At 42.4% G+C, this 19,234-nt stretch overlaps 5 protein-coding genes across 5 annotated transcripts; 2 read left to right on the forward strand and 3 right to left on the reverse strand.

The window, feature by feature from the left end:
* Positions 1-24: 24 nt before the first annotated feature.
* Positions 25-1,165, forward strand: B0J16DRAFT_121105 (Alpha/Beta hydrolase protein). The gene has a single exon (XM_046121600.1). It carries the CDS (start codon positions 69-71, stop codon positions 870-872), a length of 804 nt encoding a protein of 267 aa, XP_045982225.1. The 5' UTR covers positions 25-68; the 3' UTR covers positions 873-1,165.
* B0J16DRAFT_121108 (uncharacterized protein) lies at positions 942-2,109 on the reverse strand. The gene is made up of 2 exons (XM_046121601.1): positions 1,208-2,109; positions 942-1,115 (listed from the first exon to the last, which is right to left on the reverse strand). The coding sequence occupies exons 1-2, from the start codon at positions 1,971-1,973 to the stop codon at positions 1,012-1,014; spliced, it is 870 nt and encodes a 289-aa protein (XP_045982226.1). The 5' UTR covers positions 1,974-2,109; the 3' UTR covers positions 942-1,011.
* A 901-nt stretch (positions 2,110-3,010) lies between these two features.
* B0J16DRAFT_266395 (uncharacterized protein) lies at positions 3,011-5,145 on the reverse strand (the record flags this gene model as incomplete). The annotated part of the gene is made up of 3 exons (XM_046123420.1): positions 3,011-3,782; positions 3,830-4,538; positions 4,608-5,145. The coding sequence occupies 3 exons, from the start codon at positions 5,143-5,145 to the stop codon at positions 3,011-3,013; spliced, it is 2,019 nt and encodes a 672-aa protein (XP_045982227.1).
* Positions 5,146-15,657: 10,512 nt separating this feature from the next.
* Positions 15,658-16,628, forward strand: B0J16DRAFT_397946 (RmlC-like cupin domain-containing protein; the record flags this gene model as incomplete). Its single annotated transcript, XM_046132349.1, has 1 exon — positions 15,658-16,628. The coding sequence occupies exon 1, from the start codon at positions 15,714-15,716 to the stop codon at positions 16,626-16,628; it is 915 nt and encodes a 304-aa protein (XP_045982228.1). The 5' UTR covers positions 15,658-15,713.
* A 215-nt stretch (positions 16,629-16,843) lies between these two features.
* Positions 16,844-19,002, reverse strand: B0J16DRAFT_383645 (uncharacterized protein; the record flags this gene model as incomplete). The annotated part of the gene is made up of 5 exons (XM_046131354.1): positions 16,844-16,867; positions 17,160-17,998; positions 18,063-18,677; positions 18,726-18,838; positions 18,893-19,002. 5 exons carry the CDS (start codon positions 19,000-19,002, stop codon positions 16,844-16,846), a joined length of 1,701 nt encoding a protein of 566 aa, XP_045982229.1.
* Between the last annotated feature and the right edge of the window lie 232 nt (positions 19,003-19,234).

Raw genomic sequence — 19,234 nt, forward strand, 5'->3', positions numbered from 1 at the left:
CAACTATTTAACTCATCAACTCCTCACCTTTTTCTACCCTCTCACGGTAACAACTATCTTTCTGAAACATGCCTTCCACTACAAAGCCTACCATTCTTCTCATCCACGGCGCGTGGCACCGCTCCTGCGCCTGGAAGCACCAGATACCCGAGCTGGAATCTCTCGGGTACTCCACTGCGACTGTGGACCTACCATCAACATCCGGCATACAGGGCAAGACACAGCTCGATGATGTGAACCACGTACGAGCCACCTTGGAACAGATGATAGCAGAGAACAAAGAGGTCGTGGTTCTGGGCCACTCATACGGCGGACCCATTGGATGCGGAGGCATTGTCGGCTTGTCTTCCCAGGAACGAGCCCAAAAGAATCTTCAAGGCGGAGTCGTGGGATTCATTAATCTTTGCGGCTACATCTTCCCTGGCGGTATGGATCAAGGCGCCGTCATTGAAAGCGTCGGCGGTCTCCCATACGTTAACTGGGACACACCTTCACCCGGACTGTTTGTCGCCAAGGATCCCGGTAGCCTGTTCTACCAGCCAGACGTTCCGAAAGACCTTGCAGATTGGGCCCTGTCGCAATTGCAGCCGCAAAGTATGGCTGCCAATATGGGAATTGTTCCTCCCCAGGCATGGCAGGATGATTCGTACCAAGGTCGTTTGGGATACATCAAAGCAGCAGCGGATGTTGTCAACCCTATTGCAGATCAGGAAAACATGATTGCTCAGAGTGGTGGAAGCGATAAGTGGATTACTCGGGTCCTTGAGGGATCAGGTCACAGTCCGATGTTATCACGTCCTGCAGAGGTAGCCCGGGCAGTTGACAGCCTGATTCAGGATTTCCAAAGAAATGATATTGGAGAACGGGTCTAAAGCGAAACCCCCAACAGTTCTGGGTAAAGTGCTTGAGATAGCTAAGTAAAGTGTTATATCTATGATAATTGGCTGCAAGATGACACATTTCCTTCTAAAGCCTTATGCCTCCCTCCAGACTGTGGGCTAGTTACATTCCCTAGCATCCGGGCGTGAATGCTTCAGCAATACCAAAGAAACCTCCTGCAATTCCAGAGATGGACCCTGCGATAGCCGAAAGGATGCCTCGCGCGAGACAATGTTCTATTCCTTTATATTAGTTTCCATTATGCTTAAAACCAGCGCAAAGCCCAGATTATACGGTCAGTGTGGCCTAGGAATAGGAAGAACATTACCGTTTGAATCGTTCATCTTGATAGTCATATCAATCGAGATATATGTCTCCCAATTTTCGAGCTTCTTGATAGAAATAAAGTTGGCAAACTTGGTCATCTCGCAGCTAACACTCCTGCAAATACCCCATCTCATGCATGTAGGGGAGTCGATCTTGATGGAGCGCTTAGCATGGCTAACACTATCGGGATTGACTGTGCGTTTGGCGGCCTCGATGAAATGTCCCTTGGTTTGAGATCCTCTGTAATCGCCCTTGATATCGATTCTTAACTGTTTTCGACCCATTCCGGAACCGTAACCGTTCGGGAGCCAATCAACCGTGCGGACATAGGTGATGCTCTGGTCGCAAAACCCGTTACTGCAGATCATGTTGAGGGACTCTCCGAGGGGATCGCGGACCGATGCACCACAGCCGTAGTCGGTCAACTTCTTGCCGATGTTGACCCTGGTGCCAGCTGCACGCTCCGAGAGTTCTCCCCTCTTGCTTGGGGGTAACGGCAGAGCCTCAATGTCTCGTTCTTCGAGACTGGAAGTGTCTTCCAAGTCTTCGAGGGGGGTGATACCCATTCTCCTCATGTATTCATCGGCGGGAATCCAGCCCTCTCCGGGCTCAGCGGTGTCCCAGTCCTCGACGGTGACATTGGACGGGACAATCCATCCTTTACTGCCACCCGAGTCCTCGCGGCGGTCGAGGCTGTAGGAAGGAAAGGCCCAAGCTGTGACACTGGGGAGGAGGGGAAGGAAGAGAGACGCTGTAGAGAAGCGCATGTTGGGCAAGATTGATCAGTTGAGGGTTGCGGAGATCGCTAGTTGCTGTGTAGGAAGCTATGTTGAAGAAGAGGATAGTAGCTGTGATACTTTCTGTTTGGGGAAGGCTTGTTCCCTTCTTATAGTTTTGAGTCGTTGCTGTGAGATAAAAACTTTATCTCGGGAGAACAGCAAACTCACGATAAGGTCATATTGCAGTGGGACTTCCGTAGATTGGCAATGTTCGAAAATACCACCTCGTAGTGGAGTTTCGTTATCTATGGTCTAGAATCTCACGATATCTAACATTATCCTGGAGTTCAGCCGTGTCGCCAAGACCGATAGTTGGGAGAGATACCTCACGTAAGCTGAATATAGATTCAAGTAGGAAGGTAAAATCCTCATTCATCGTGACAATGACTGTCGTGTGATATCTAGCAAGATTACCAGATTCATAAACCAATTGGATTCCCGCGAACCCGAAACTAAAGTATTTTTCCCGCGCAGAGTGTGACCTTGGCTCGCATAAATGCATGGTTCAGGTTAGTATCGCAGAGGAGTGAAGTGGGCTGATCAATAAACGAGCCAATGAAATGTCAACAAATGCGGAAATACTGTCAGCATCTTATTGCCAAGAGCTATTCAGCTTATGCTCTACAGAAGCTTATTACCTCGTAGAGAGAGAATGGCAGCTGCTGGGTTGACATTACCAAGACGGGAGAGGCAGCTGTAAGTCTAGACTCTTAGGAACGAACTCATTCAACTCATTGCTTGAATCATTCAAACGAGGCACTTTGTTAAACTAGACGTGGTAATAGGTTTTATGCTGATATAACCATGGCATTTTATTCCACGCATTGCTTGTACAGTGATACATATGTATCGATGAGGCGGATGCCACTTCAACGTTTGTAATCTATTGCGAACTGCCTCAACGACCAGCTACCGACCGAACTTCCCCTGTGTAACGCTAGCAGAAAACAACAACAAGAGGTTATTGATGTTAGTCGGGGGAGCATAACGTGATCAAAAAGAAGCAATGAAGGCATTTTTAACCATCAACGATACACAATCCCCCATCTCGGCTTCTCGACTGGGTATTGAGAGAATCCACAATGGTTTGTCAACTCCATACCAGACCCTTCTCTCTGCCTCCACATAACACCCCATTGGAGAGGGAAAACAGACGCGTCTGGCTGCGGCGTATTATCTGGGTGATGACAAGCAGCTGCGATCGCCAAACTGCAACTTCCAACGACGGGCATGGTAGTTGGTAATCGCCGCGTTGCTGTAATGATAACCGCTGCGCCCATAAATGCAGTAGTGGTGATGGCGAAAACGATGGCTATAGGGGAGTATCCACAAGTTAACAGTTTCCAGAATCCCTCTTTTTCGACGGCGACTATAAAGAAACATTGCGATAGCATCCAGTGCATCAAGATAGAAACTAACAACAAGGGGACACTGTAGCGGTATGGAAGCTGAAGGAAGTATCGCGATCGTTGGTCGCCTCTTGGATGGGATGATACGCGCAGTGACTTCGGTTTGTTGCCATAACCACTCCATTCCTCAGCGGCAGCCATACAGGTAAAAATGCCGTTATATTGAAAATAGAGAAACGAAAAGACCAGCTGAGGAAGGTTAGTCAGGAGGACACCCGCGGCATACAAGTCACCGGACCCAGCGTTGAACTGCAATGCTCTTATTAAGGTCAGCTCGTTCAAACTGCCGAGTCCAAGATCCCAAAGACTCCTGAGATCTCTGGGGCCTGGGAGTATCCGGAGGCCCCATCCAAGCAGAGAGCAAGCGGCGCAAAATGTAACTCCGTAACTAGAAGACGTCAGCACTGGCTTGTCCATGGGGACTTATGAGTTTACATAAGAATGCTCCAGCTCCATCTTGTCTTCGTTACTGCGATAGCTCGGTATCTGCATCTTGAACCGATGGTGCAGGGCTGATAGAAATGGCCTGCCCGAACCATACGCGCAGATGCCAGGCAGGCCCCAGTAGTTGTCTCATCTGGGGATATCAAAAACGACTCAACAGCATCCCCAAGAACGAACAATGGCTCTTTTGGTGGCCGCAGTGCTATGAAGGCCAGCGCAACGGCTTTGACGAAATTAAATGCAAGTATGACCACTGCGATCCGGATGTCAAAGTTCAGTCGACACGCTTGCTCCGCTGGCTGGCTGAGGCAGTATTTCACACGCTTCCCCCTAGGGCTCCAATTATTGGACTGACTCCTAATCTTTGTTAATTTGCTCCGACATGTGGAGCATCCCAAGCCGTCCCCACAAATCCAGTCATAAGTTGAACCAGCACGGTGGTCGCATGAGGTGCTTTGCAAAGGCTGTTTGGGACTCTCGCTGCCAGTAATCACGGGTCCATCCGATGTGACGACAAGTAATACATGATCTCTCTTGGTTTGGAAAGGGACGGCATACTCGTTAATGCATTGCAAGGTAGTAAGGTTGTCAAGCTTTCCAAATTCGCCTGCCATTAGCCGCGCGACCATCTGCTCATCGCCCTTGGGATCGTCGTTGTAAAATCCAGAGTTCGACCAAAGGAGTTTCAACTCTTCGTCAACTGTGTAAGTATTATAATCAGTTATTGTCAAGGAAGAATAGACTACTGAGTTAAACCTAGACTATTAACTCGATGTAAACATGAGGATTTGGGAAACGTACAAGAGATGCAAGGGGATGGAAGACAGAAATAATAAGAACCAAAGAGTACCTCTTGCTCGAGACACCATTCTTATGTTGCGGAAGCTAGGGATTCCAATGTCCATCCAGCTTCTGCGCCCATGGGCTCGATCAACATCTGCTCTAGTTGGCGCAGAGAGACATTGCATGCCATAATTGCTTGCAGCAAGGAGGACTGAACTAAAGATGTTGATAACAAGATGAATCACTACATTAATGGTACGTGATGCCGAGCAAGACCCTTCGTAAATAACCTTTCGGTGCGAACCGTTAAATCTGGGGTTGATGCTTTGGAGCCTCACAGTTGACCAGATAGTAACACCAAGATTGATGACGAGAACGACGATGCAGGCACCCGCACCAGCAATGAGGCTGACTTGCCATTTGGCTCTCTTAGATGTGGCCGAAGCATCAACAGCGTCTTGTACTACTGATATGTCGTTCGAATCGGTGACTGCCTCCTCTGCGATCGCTTTTGATTCTGCCATTGTAGTTTGCATCGCGAGATTTCAAGAGCAAGTTTTCTGATTCGATCACCATGTGGAATGGGGCATGGCGCATCCCTTTTAAGGGCTGTTTATTACCATAAGGAACCCTGATTGCCGACTGTTGATGGTTGGTTTGCCAAGAGTATCGGCTAGTTGTGGCGGCTCGAGAATGCCTTATGGCGTTGAGCTGAAAAACCGGGCTTTCTGGAGCCAATAAAAGACAGTGAAATTCAGCTTATTGGAATGCTACAGTGTATACCGTGGTTTTGGCAACCTTACTGCTACGCCCGACAAGAAAGGCAAACACAATGGCTGTTAAACATTGGCCTGTGCTTCAAGCCGTTCTCTTGAAGTGTTTCCTGTGTTACCTGTATGTGACTCTCAAGGTTCAAGTGTGAGTTAAAATCATGTTCCCGAGCAAGGAGAAGGAAAGGGTGGTTATTGTGTATATATTGCAGCTGTAATGCTTCAAATATGGAATGCCATAATCATGTCGTTAAACCTTTTTTGTCCTGTCCTTGTATATGGTCTAAAAGAATTCAGTTAATTACATCCAACTTCTCACGTTCCAGAACCACTACATAACATCATCGAGTCTCGCCCGTACATAAAACTCCTCCACTAAACGACCTGGTTCAGGCTTGAACCGTTCCTCGCAGTTTGGACAAGTCGCTCGCCTGACACTTCCTCTGAATTGACCAAGAGACGCGTTTTTCTGGCATCTGGGGCACTGATACTCAACCTTGAAAATAATTGGATATCCATCAACATGGCGACGCAACTCTTCGTCCACCCTACTGTCATAGGCCTGCTGCTCCGCAGTCGTTAGATTGATCCCCCCAACTTGCGGCTGAATATCCCCTCTAGAATTGATACTTCAATTAGATGATCAATGGCAATATCATTGTGTAACATAACGCCAGAAATCATGTGACAGAGCGTTGATTCATTAAGGAAACCCCTCGGTGGAAGAATAACAGTGCATGATAGTTTTATTGAAAAGCATATTAACTCTCAGCAAGTATAACTAACCAACTCCCACCGCTTGACCTTCGTTTGGATATGGCAGCTGCTGCTTAATATTTGGACCGTATATAAAGAGATTCCTTGAATATATTGTTTATCATGAAAATGGGACTGGGTCACACCCTAGTAAGCTTGTTAGTGATCGCTATAGTTTTAATCTTCCGTAGATGATACTATTGATAATACTATTGGGTTGTGTTACGGCACGTGTGATTAAGAGGAAGATTATATTACGTGATCTAATTTAATTAAATACGCTGACTAAAGCCTTTGGCTTTAGCCTACCTTAACTCTAACTTTAATATATAGAATATATATATATTCTTTCTACTAAACCTTCCTAATTTTCCCCCCTTACCTAAAACGCTATACACTATACATAAAGGTTATAGTTAACTATTCTATATTTAACCTAGTAAGAACCTTATTATTAAAGATATTACTATTAAAGACCTTAATTGTATTAGTAACTTAATCTTCTAAGTAGTTAAGCTAATACTTATAGTAATATTTCTTTTTAATTTCCTTAAGGAAAGAGATTTCCTTTAAAGTAATTAGTAATACCTTTACTAGCTTCTCTTTAAAGTGTAACGGTTAAGGTTCCCAAGGGATAAACTAGTCCGTACTAGGTTTATGTTAGCAGATGTGTAGGGCGTAGATACTGAGCGTTGCGAAGTGTTACATCTCTTAATAGTGAATAGAGCAGGTTAGGCGTATTCAGGTAAAGAAGTCTTATTAATAGCTGGTAAGCTAAGTGTTCTATCTAGTGCTAAAGGAATGTATATATACATAAGGTAGTCACAGTTAAAGTAACCGTGGTCAACAGTAACCACGCTAGTCACTGTTCGTGATTGTAGTGTTTAGAGGTAACCAGGGTAGAGTAGTTACAAATTATATTATTAGGTATAGTAGTAACCGCATCTAATAGGATGAAAATTGTAGGGTACACGTAATGTAACCGCAGGGGTCATAACACAATCTCTCCCCTTCTATGGTCTTATCCTTAAGACCTGCATAACACTACTATCTTCCGTATTAGTTTATGTACATCTAACTTAATCTTGTAAAAAACCTACGTTTCTGTGCTAACTATATCATCTGCAGAGACTACTTATCGCAAACGTAGAGCTCTCTTGATTTTATCCGAAGGTTACATTGTTATACCTTGTTCTTACTGCAAATTAAAAAGCGCAAAATACGTTATAAAAGAGGGGCACAAGAATTGTTCTAAGTGTACACGTTGTGGCTGTACTTATAATAGTAAAGGAGTATCTGTTGCTGAGGGTTTGTTTTCTTATTAACCTCTTGGTTTTCGCGCTAATCCTAGAGTAGCAGATTGTTTAGTTTAGGCCAAAGCTTGTTTAGAAGCTACTGAGGAGGCTACGGAAGAAGAACTTTTGGATTTGCAACGTCAAGTAAATAAGAGGTTGTCAAAACTAATGCAACTTCGTTGTTAGAAGCAGCTTCTTTAGTCCAAGGGTATAAAGATGTTAGAGCAGGATATTCAGGCTAAAGGGGATCTCAAGCTATCGGTAGTTCCTTCGGCGGTAGAAGAATCTTCCTCTGTGGTTGATTCTATTGCTGCTGGGGCCGTAGATTTAATCGACTGGAACTCTATTTTTATCAATGCTCTTTCCGAGTGGATTAACTCCGTTGTTAGTGAAAGTTCTTCAGGAGTTATTAGGCACTAATAAGGTACTCTAGGGGTTCCTATGTGTTTTTGCTTTCTAGGTAGTTTTTCCATTTCACCAAATACATTATCTGCTTATTTTCTTTCTTTATATCTCTAATTGCTTCTGCTTTATAGACTTCTAGTCCTTTAATTTCTTTAGGTTTATTGCTAACTTTAACTTGTATTATGTTAGCTGCTGATTTAAGTAAGGAAATGTAAAAGATTAGATGGAGCCTAACTTTCAGCAGTAAGTCTAGTTTATAGTTATTTTCTGAGATTTTCTTAATAATTCTGTATAGTCCAATGTATTTGTAGTCTAATTTATGTAAAGGTCGTTTTGTTTATATGTTTTTTGTAGCTAGGTAGACCATCTCTCCCTCTTTGAAGGTTGGTCCTCCTACCTTCTTAGTATTATAGTATTTTTTCATTCTTTTTCTAACAAATTCTAGCTCTATTTTTATTTCTTTGTATAGATTTTTTAGTTTATCTGCCTTTAGGATAGCAGCAGGGTTAATTGTTTGTGCGTCTTGTTCGTTGTGGTAGGCGTCTAGGGTAAATCTAAAATTAGCATAGGCTAGTGTTAACTTCGTGCTCTCGTTGTAGGCGGTGTTGTAAGCTAGTTGTGCAATAGGTAGCTTTTTAACCCAATTGTTTTATCCATAGTTAATGTAGCATTGTAAGTATTGTTCTAATACTTGATTCATTTGTTCGGTTTGTCTATCTGTTTGGGGTCTAAAGGCTGTTGATAGCCGGTGGTTAAGTCCTAGGTGCAATATGAGGGCTTGCCAGAACTTGGCTGCGAATGTTAGTCCTCTATCCGATAGGATCTCGTTTAGTAATCTATGTATGCTAACAATGTATCAATAAAAGACATAGGAAAGTTCTTCTGCGTCTGTAGCTTCTTTATAGGGTAGATAGTATAAGAATTTCGTAAGTTAGTCAATAATAACCATAATGCTATCGTAAAAGATTCCGGTTAAAGGTTCTTCTAATAGGGGTAACTTGGTTATAAAGTCTATTGTAATAGAGTCCCAAGGTTATTATACTACCGGTAAAGGTTACAGTATACCGTAGGGTTTATAACGTTATGCTTTTGTTCGCATACATACATCGCATTATCCAATTATTCTTTCTACTATTTCCCTTATTTTCAGCCATCCGTAGTGTTATTAGATTCGCTTAAGGGTCTTTGTAACTCCTTGGTATCCATGTAGGGGATGTTTATATATATCCCGTACTAGTTATTCTTATAGCCTTATAGGTACCTAAATTTTATTGTTATATAGGGTTCCTTCTGTAGTTGCATAGCATCTGTCCTGTACTTCGTGTCCTTGTACAGCGTTGTTTGCTCGGTGTATTTCATTAACTAGGGCATCGCCTGTAAGTCGTATTATTGTTCTTGCAATAGTTCTTGCTGGGGTAGTAAATTGGTATTCCCCGTTCCTATTTTTCTTAAGGATTTGTTCTTTAGCTTTACTCGTAACTCCTTCCTCGAAGTCCGGTCTACAACTAATGGCATCTGCACGTCTATTATTAGATCCTTTGCAATGTATAATTACGAAATCAAACTCGCATAGGTATTCAGCGTAGCATAGTTGTCGTCGGTTCAGTTCTTAGGTTATAGCAAAGTAGGATATGTTCTAGTGGTCAGTATAGACCTTAATCTAATGGAGACTTCCCATAAGGTAGTGTCTGAACTCCTTAAAACAATTAACAATGGCTAGGAATTCTTTGTTGTAAATAGGGTAGTTGAGTTCTGCTCTATGTAATTTGTAAGAGTAGAAGGCAATAGGGTATAGTATACCTTAATCGTCTCGTTAACCGATTTGTCCTCCTAGGGCAAAGTCTAAGGAGTTAGTCTCAAGTTCTATTTCTTTCTTCGGGTTAAACATAATTAAAACTAGTTCGCTTAATATAGCATCTCGTAGCTTCTCGAAAGCTTGCTATGCTTTGTTGTACTATATAAACTTAATATCCTTCTTTGTAAGTTCTATAAGAGGATTAGCTATTTTGCTAAAGTCTTTAATAAATTGTTAATAGTAGTTAGCAAAACCTAAGAAGCTTTATACTTCCTTAACTGTAGTAGGTATAGGCCAATCTCGTACTACTAATATCTTTTTTTAGTCCATTCGAATTTCTCCTAGTAAGATAGTATATCCTAAGAAATCAACTTCTTTAACATAGAAGTAACTCTTTTCTGGTTCCACTAGAAGGTTTGTATCTTATAGTGCTTTAAGAACCTTATAGACGTATTCCCAGTGTTCTTCTTTATTATCTAAGAAGATTAGAATATCGTCAAGGTAGCATACTACAAACACATCTAGATACTATCGTAGAACATTGTTAATCATCCGTTAGAACGTAGCTAGTGCATTCGTGAGGCCAAACAGCATAACTAAGTATTCAAATAGTCCAAATTTAGTTCTAAAGGCAGTTTTCCACTTATCGCCTTCCTTAATGCAGATAAGGTTGTAAGCGCCTTTAAGGTCAAGAGCAGTAAAGATTTATTTTCCCTGCAGTCAGTCCTTAAGTTCCATAATAAGCAGAAGTAGGGTCCTATCTTTAACAGTTAGGTCGTTTAGTCATCTGTAATCCACAACAAGTCGTAGTTTTCCGTTTTTCTTAGGTACAAACATAACAGGAAATCCTGCTAAGGATGTTAATTCCTGTATATTACCTTTTCAGAGTTCTTCTTCCAGGTAATCCCTAAGCGTAGTAAGTTCCAGCTCGTTAAGGTTATAGATCTTCTGAAAAGGCAGATTATCTAATTTAAGTATAATCTTATAGTCCCAGCGGCTGTACTATAGTACCTTCGTATCCAATTCTTCTTTGAACAATTTCTCATAGCAACGGTACTCCTGTAGTACGTTCTTAAGTCAATCTTCTATAAGTGGCGTCTTTTGTTTTTCTAACTTTGTGTTAAGGTCATATAGCTGTGCGCCAAATGTCGCAACTATTCATCTGACATGTCTTATCTTGTCTTTTTCGTGTTTATATCGTATTCCTCTTGGAGGTAGGTAAGTGTTCTTCTTACGCCGGACTTCGCTGGCTGCCTCAGTCAAAGTTTAAGATCTCTGTTCATCTTCTGTTTCCGAATCATCCTCTGTATCGGAGGGATCATCCATGCGGGTAATCTGGCCAGTCCTCCAATCAAATTGCAGGTTATAGCAATATAGCTATAGGTATCCTAAGAACAGGTTAAAGCCTAATGTTAGGGCAATGTCGAAGTTGATATTGTGCCTTTAAGTTCCAACAAATACTTTTAAGTAATTAATCTCTCTGGTAATTTATCCTCCGTTGTAGGCTGCTCTTTCTCCTTTAAAGTTTATTAACAGGTTAGGCTTATCCTTGTATTTCTATGGTAGCTGTAACTTATTGACCGTGCAAGGGTTAATTATATTAGATTCAGCTCTGCTATCCAGTAGTGTATTTAGCCACGTTCCCTTAATTCGTACTTATATTTCTAGGCAAGTTCGTTAACCATAGGCAGTCCTTCTAAGAGCCTTTAAAAGCACTGCTAGCTTTATAATTGCGCTTATCTGCAGCTCTAGTACAGCAAGCTATTATCTTTTCCTAGCTAGCTAGGGTATCAAAGATCGCATTCGCTATCATAGCATAATGCATCGTCTGGGCATTTATTTTCTAATTGTATAGCTTCTTAGCTTTCTGCGCTTATTCGCCATTCTTCATTTTCCTGTTGTTCCCATTATCGTAGGGTTTTAGGGTCCGGTGTGTCCCCTCTGTCAGGATCACCCTTCGTGTTTTATTGCCATTTTCTAATAAGGCGCTCATTATCCTCTTGCCTGGTTCGCAGGTTTACCAGTGTAGTCAACTTTACTCAGTGTTTCCATTAGTCAATAGAGCGTCTGTTTTAAATGTGCGCTAGTGCTCGTTCCCTGGTTTCAGTGTAGGCAGTAAACTTCATTACTTCATTCTCCAGGTACTGTTCGGATAGTCAGTATCCCACAGTGTCAACAATAATGTATAGCTTCTAGTGAATATAGGCTTTAGTGTTTAGTAGGAAGCAGTTATTGCTTATTTTTTCTTGTCGGTGTAATGCGTAATAGTAAGCTGTACACAACATCCACGAAATCTAATTGTACTTAGGGCTATTCAGGTATCATCGCAGATCCTAGTAGGCCATAGGTCATTAGACAGAACTAGTAGGTTTCTGTTCTTGTTCTGCAGTAATTACCCTTATGTAGATATCGTCGTCTTATACTATCTCAGCTCGTTCTTTTGCCCATAGTACTACTTCGCTAGTCTGGTCTTCCCATTTGTTATTATAGTCGTATTTCCGTTTCCAGGCCTGTGCCTTCTGGTGTTTAGTAGTCGTGGTCCCGTATTGCCTTTCTAGGTCTGCTTATACAGCACTAGCATAATTCGGGTCTCGGTAGTGTCAGTTAGGTCGCGTTCGTTTGGTCGGGATGTTGTCAATTGCAGTATTAACATTAGTCCGTCCCATCACTTCCTAAAGTGTTTTAATGGTTCCGTCCGACTGTAGAATAGGTAGTTTCGAGAAGGTTTGATCCATAAGTTGGTTTAGTCCTTGCAAGACTTCTTCTGGGGTTAGAGGTCCTTCCGGGTTAGGGGAGGTCCCTTTTCCCTTTCTTGCAACTGCAATCTTGCATCCAGTGTTTGTTAGGGTATTTGTTTCTAGTACAGGCTTCCAGCCTTGTTGCTTGCTTCTGCTTTTCTTTGAGATTTCCCTGCAACGTTCCCTAAACGCAGGGTCGTTTTCTTTTCTCTGTCTCATATATTCAGCGTGTTTCTGGTTATCTTCTTATCGTTTCTTCATAAATTCTGGGTCTTTGAGAGCGTTGTAGTTCGGGTCTGGTCACTGCCCGTCTGGGTAGTATTTATTCAAAGTCTCCTGGTAGCTCATAAATAGGTCCCTGGGTTATTCAGGCTCTTCCAACCAGCTTTAGGTTAGCGAGGTATTATATCCTAACCTAGTCATAGCTACTCATTTCGGGGTACATATAGCCATTTATGGTTCTTCCTATGTGTTAGTTTGTCGAATGTTCTTACCTTCGGGTACTGGTTTATACTTCTGGTTAGTTTTCACAGGGTTTCTGCATTCTAGTTCCCAGTATCCTTTCTTGCTGCAGTTCCAGCAAGTAGGTGCCGGCCGTCCTGTGCGCATGGCGTTTACGTTTATTAGTCCTGCATAGGTTCTGTAGGAGGTATCGGGTTATTAAGACTTTCCTTGGTTAGCGTGGTTATGGTTTCTATTTAAGTTATTCTTATTCTAACTTAGGTTATATGATCCTCCTTGCTTACTGGCTTGCTTCTCTTTTCATTGTTTGAACTGCTAGTTATTGATTTCTATAGCCATAGCAGCGAGGTTGTTTAAGTTTTTGGGCTTATCCCTTATGTAGACCATTGCATCTTTAACTTCTAACTTAAGCCCAAGGTATACCTGTGCCATGTAGGCTACTTTATTCTAATCAAGTTTAGCTGCTTGGAATCAGTACTCCGCAAGGTAGGCTACTGCAGACCCCTTCTAGGTTAACTATTGAATTTTCATTTTAGCTTCTCGTTTCTTATCGGCAATACCAAAGGCATACGTAAGTTCTTTTTCAAAGTGTTCGTATTTTTCGTAGATATAGGTAGTTATTTCTTTTCGGGCGTAAGGTAAATTATTCACAAAATCTCTAACGATGGGTTCTATAAGTCTCTAAGCTTTATCCTTAAGGAAGCTTATAGCATATCTAACTCTAAGTTCATCAGTGCTAAACTAAATTAGGTAGTACATCTAGTAGCTACATAGACTAGTAAGGAATCCTTGTAGTTTCTCTAGTTTACCTCCATATAGGTCAGGTTAGCAAGGTCGAAGGATTTCTCCTAGGTCTTTTCTAGTCAAAGTAAGTACTGCAGTATATTCGATATATTCCTTGTAAAGTCATTGGCTTTTTTCTACTTCCTTGCCAAGGTTTTCGGTAATTCCAGCAATATTAGTCACTCTTCCTTCTAAATCTTCGATTTTGGTTTTGGCTACTTCAGAGTTATATCTAGCTGCATTAAGAAGTTCATTGTACTGTTTCTTAAGCTCTTGAATCTTTCGTTTAAGCTTAGTAACTTCATCCTTATAGCTGCTTAGATAAGCTAGGGCAATTTCTTCTTCTTCCTCATCTTTGGTATCCATAGGAAGGTTAAGTTCCTCCTCTAGGGTAGGATAGGTGTTAGGTAGAGTTACCTAAGGTGGCTATTAGCTATAGGGTGCAGTAGCGGGTCGGTTTAGAGTGGAAGGTACTATTGCGTAGGTATTACTTAGTATTACGCAGTATAGTCTAAATAAGAGCTATTAACGTGTAACAGTTAAGGTTCCCAAGGGATAAACTAGTCCATACTAGGTTTATGTTAGCAGATGTATAGGGCATAGATACTAAGCGTTGCAAAGTATTACATCTCTTGATAGTAAATAGAGCGGGTTAGGCGTATTTAGGTAAAGAAGTCTTATTAATAGCTAGTAAGCTAAGTATTCTATCTAGTGCTAAAGGAATGTATATATACATAAGGTAGTTACGGTTAAAGTAACCGTGGTTAACAGTAACCACGCTGGTCACTGTTCGTGATTGTAGTGTTTGGAGGTGACCAGGGTGGAGTGGTCACAAATTATATTATCAGGTGTGGTGGTGACTGCATCTGATAGGATGAAAATTGTGGGGTACACGTGATGTAACCGCGGGGGTCGTAATATAAAGCTCCTTAGTACTTAAAGCTTTTACCTAATAGTATCTTATATATACTATATATACTATATATACTCCTTAGCTTTATCCTTTACTAGCCTATTAGTATAAATTAATAGAAGCTTATAACTAAAGGCTATTAGCTTAATAAGACTATAATTATCCTATATAAGATAAAGCTACTGTAATATTAGTTTAAAATTCTAGCTTAAAAAGGTCTTTTTAAGATCTTTAGCTTTAGTTTATAGTTACTTAAGCTTATTAATATTATTATAGTTCTAAAGGGTATTTTTTATATTATTATATAATAGATTATTAGTAAATTTAGTATAATAAGGAGGGTTAGTTAGGCTTCTTTTTACTGCTAATATTATATTAGAAGGGTAAGCTATAATAGTTAGCAATATACAGTAAAGGGGAACTAGGGTTAATTAACTAACTAAGAGCTTGGTATGTTAGATAATGACTTATTGTGTTAGGTTGTTTGAAGTTAAAGGAGGAAGAAGTTACCTTATGTATAGCTTAGTAGCTGCTGTAATATATGTGCTATTAGAGTTTAGTAGCTGATGTAACTTGTATACCTAACCTTACTGAGATTTGACCTACTGGAGGTTGCTATTGATAATACTTTGAAGAGAAAACTTATCCTAGCCTTGCTGTTTAGAGATACCCTTGCTATTTATAGTTTTAATCTTATCTACCGCGCTTTAAACCTTATCAACCATTCTTGGATTCAGAAATAGACTGGATGTTGAATGGAGAGTTTATTTAATGGATCTATATGATGTCTAAAGTTTTTTCCGCTTGCTCTAAAGCTTTAGGAATACGGACTTTATAAGAGTCCCGAAGCTGACCGAGCCGCGCGGGTTTGCTCCGCTGAAACCATTTAAATGACCGACTGATGCTGACACTTTACCTAACTAAGTAAGTTTTGACAAATAAGGATGAATTAGCGTAACTTAAACACTTAATAATACATTAAGGAATCTGTCAGCATTTATTAATCTTATTAAATATTTAAGATCAAATTTAAGTATTAAAAACTTATAAAGTATTAGAATATAAATTTCCTAAGAACAGTTTCTATCACTTAATAGCATCTATTCCTTTATTCGGCTACTTGCTTCGAGGATAACAAAATTTACCAAGACTTACCACTTCAACCCAAATTAGCGATGCCTCAACTCAGGGCGATCAACAAGGTTTTCACCGCTCTCGAACAATCTGAGGGCGCAGGGGTCCGAGTTCGGCGCTCCATCGGTAGCTTTCAGCAACGCAACCTCTCACCGTTCCTCATGCTTGATTATTTGAATGGAGGTATCGGTGAAGGCTTCCCCGATCATCCCCATCGAGGACAAGAAACCGTATCCTATATCCTGAAAGGGACTATGGAGCACGAGGACTTTGCTGGAAATAGAGGCGTTCTCCATGCCGGTGACTTGCAGTTTATGACTGCTGGCAGAGGCATCATGCATTCTGAACAGGCCCTCCCTAGTCCTGATGGAGAACCGAATGCTGGTTTCCAGCTGTGGGTCGACCTTCCGAAGCATCTGAAGATGTGCGAGCCCCGATATCGAGATCTTAGGGCCAAAGAGATCCCAATTGCGCGCCTGGATGATGGAAAGGTCGTTGTCAAAGTCATATCGGGCAAATCCGGCGATATTGACGGTGTCAAAGATCTGGCATACACGCCTGTATGGTACTTGGATGTTGAAATCCAGGCGGGTGGAAAATTGGTTCAGCTTCTACCGAAGGAGTGGAATGCATTCTCCTACATCTATGAAGGCTGCGCCGACTTTTCATCTGAAACAGGCGATTTAACGAGAGTTCAACAACACGGAACGGTGATATATAAACCTGGGGGAGATGCCGTATCTGTTCAGGTCGCCCAAGATGCAGATCGTGGTGCCCGTCTTCTTATCATTGCTGGTGAGGTCCTTGATCAACCCATTGTTCAGCATGGTCCGTTTGTTTCAACCAGTTCCGAAGGGATTCGCCAAGCTTTTGAAGACTTTTACCAGAGTAGAAACGGATTTGAGAGGGCAAAGGGATGGCAAAGTGAGAATATGAGACGTAGAATGAGTATGTAAGGCATAATGGCCGGAATGTAGCTTGTATAGGTCATTGGAAAGCAATCGTCTAGTAATTAAAACGGCAAATGAACCCTAGTCACCCCCTGTGTGGTTGTTGCGCGCTAATGGCGTTATGTTTAGCACATCAACCGAGTTAGCGTTAACATTGAACCAGTTGGAACACGATCAGAGAACTGGTTATTGACCCTTAGTTTATTCTCACTCGTGACGTTTCAAAGAACATCACGGAAAAGCATCTAATTAGAGTCAGTTTTCTTAGCCCAACTCAACGCGAAGCCTTATTGCCATCCAAATGTTAAACTCTCGAAACAGTTATATTATATTACAAATGAAAATAAATTCCTAACTTTCCCTTTCATACCACCCTTACTCAGATCGCGAGACGACTTGGGCAATATCATATTGGTTATTTGACCCCCGGTCAGTCACCTGCCTTACTAGAATACAAAATTGACTTGCCTGAATCCAAACAACTCCATTACAAGCACCGTTCAGTGCGCAACTCCTTAGGCACTCGCCATAACTCACAGTCGTACGAAATATCAATTTGTTGAAGCTCGAGTTTCGCCCGCATAGGAAGTTAAAGGTGACGCCGTTGTAAGTGTACGTGGTGGTATATCCGGCATCGCCGCAGGCGAATTGTGGTGTAGGTTCAGGTGCGGCTGTTGTGGTTGTCGTTGGTTCAGCCGTAGTAGTGATCTCTGCTGTTGTCGTCTCAGCTTCTGTTGTAGTGGGGTTTTCAGGCAGAGTGGTTGTGTCGTCATTGGCGGTGGTAGTGTCCATAGTATCCGCAGTTGTGGTATCGATGTCGCTGACGGCTTCTATACTGGATGTGTCAACTCCAGTAGTTTCTGTTGTTTCAGGAATGATAGTTGTTTCCGAAAGCGAAGTCGTGATGGTAGTCTCTGTGTCAAACCTCTCAATTCCTGTTGTTGCTTGAGATTCGACAACGGAGGTCGTTGAGAGTCCTGTCCCATCATTGGAGGTTGCTGTGGGGTCCAATAGCTCAGACGTCTCTGTTGCAAGTTGTGAAGTCGAAGCAGTGAGGGGGTCAGAGGCTGGGTCGCCCGACGTGGTTGATACACTTGAGAGGGTTTCGATATCGTCCGTAGCAGTGGAGACAGACGTCTCTTGACTTCTTGTATCGTCTGGCCCCTGTGCGAATGATTCAGTGACGGATGTCTCAAATTCAGATGTCTGGGACGCTGAAATGGTCGACTCAGATGGAACGAGGCTGGTAGACTCTAGGAGCTCTCCAGAGGTGGATTGGGTGGAGAGACTATTATCTGCCGTCGCAGTAACAGTTACCGAGCCAGTGGACGTCGATTCATCGAGACCAATCAATCTGCCGTCCTGACATAGCTCGACTAAAGATAAAGTCAGATGCTGACTCCAAAAAGCAACAAAAAGGCGGAGGGTTACTATGTATACCATTATAAATTCCGAGGTTGACAGGTGTGCACCCCGATGGTCCACTGGTAAAGGTGATATAAACCTGACCATCTGCATCCTGACAGAAGCCTGCTTCACCGTTTGGTAGTTCAGAGTTCCTGAATGCAAGTGAACCACCAGTGTCGGTGAATCCTGACGTAATACTGCCACTAGGAGGACGGCCTTGCGGCGATAGCTCTTTATAATCCTCGCCAGAGTAATAGATAGGCAGCCCTGAGGCAAAGAGCTGACCTTCATCTTCAGCCAGATTGAAAGTAGCTGCGAATGTGCACACTTCAGGGCTGTTGTCTCCAACAAACTCGTTGTTCGCACGTTTATAGAAGGATCGTTTCTCATTGACGCCGGTCTGAATAAGAAAAATGACTTCTCGTCCAGCAGGTTCGATGATATCAGTCGACGTCGAAGTAGCTTCTGCGTCAGTTGTGGCGGTCACCACTGTAGACACACCACCGGTGAATGTTAAAATCGCAGAACTCGACTGTACGGCGGTTGGGTCGACGTCCGAATCGGAGGACTCAGAGTTAACGAGAGACGTATCAGCAGTATTGATCACGTCTGACGTAAAAAGCGCGCTATCTGGACCAATGTCCGTACCTGTCACAATGTGAGTATTTTTCAACCGGCGGTGCAAGGCTTCCATACTCATAGCGGATCTTGTGATGGATACCGAAGTGTTTCGCGCAAAAGTAGGACGAAAAGATGGCGCAAAGGGGAGTCGACCAGAATTCTGTGCAGATAGTACCTCGTCGTCCGGTCTATCCGTTGGTGAGAGGTCACCTTAGTTCGTGACCGCAGCAAGGTAGGTAGACAGGTATGTGATACACCATGTGTCTGCTGGTGCCTCCATCGCAGGTAGGTCATTCGCTGACACAAACTCTGCTGCCTTCAAGACAGCGGCGAGAAAAATGAAAGACTTCATGATGCTGTACGAGTGATGCCAATCGACAGCTGGTATCTTGTTGAAACAGATGTGATCATCCACGGCGACTGTCAAGTCTCTTAAGCGCAGAAAAGAGGGGAATATCCCTTATCCCTAAATATCAAAAGAAGGCTTTTTTAATTTCTTTTCTGCGATATTTCTGTTGGTGGCTTCTATTTGGGGTCTGCTAGTGAGTAGTGACACATCTGTTGGTGGCGCCGGGTCTGTTCTT

This window comes from Fusarium flagelliforme, assembly GCF_020744385.1.
Source record: "Fusarium flagelliforme strain FIESC 12 MPI-CAGE-AA-0113 chromosome Unknown B0J16scaffold_4, whole genome shotgun sequence".
In the NCBI taxonomy this organism is placed as follows: domain Eukaryota; kingdom Fungi; phylum Ascomycota; class Sordariomycetes; order Hypocreales; family Nectriaceae; genus Fusarium; species Fusarium flagelliforme.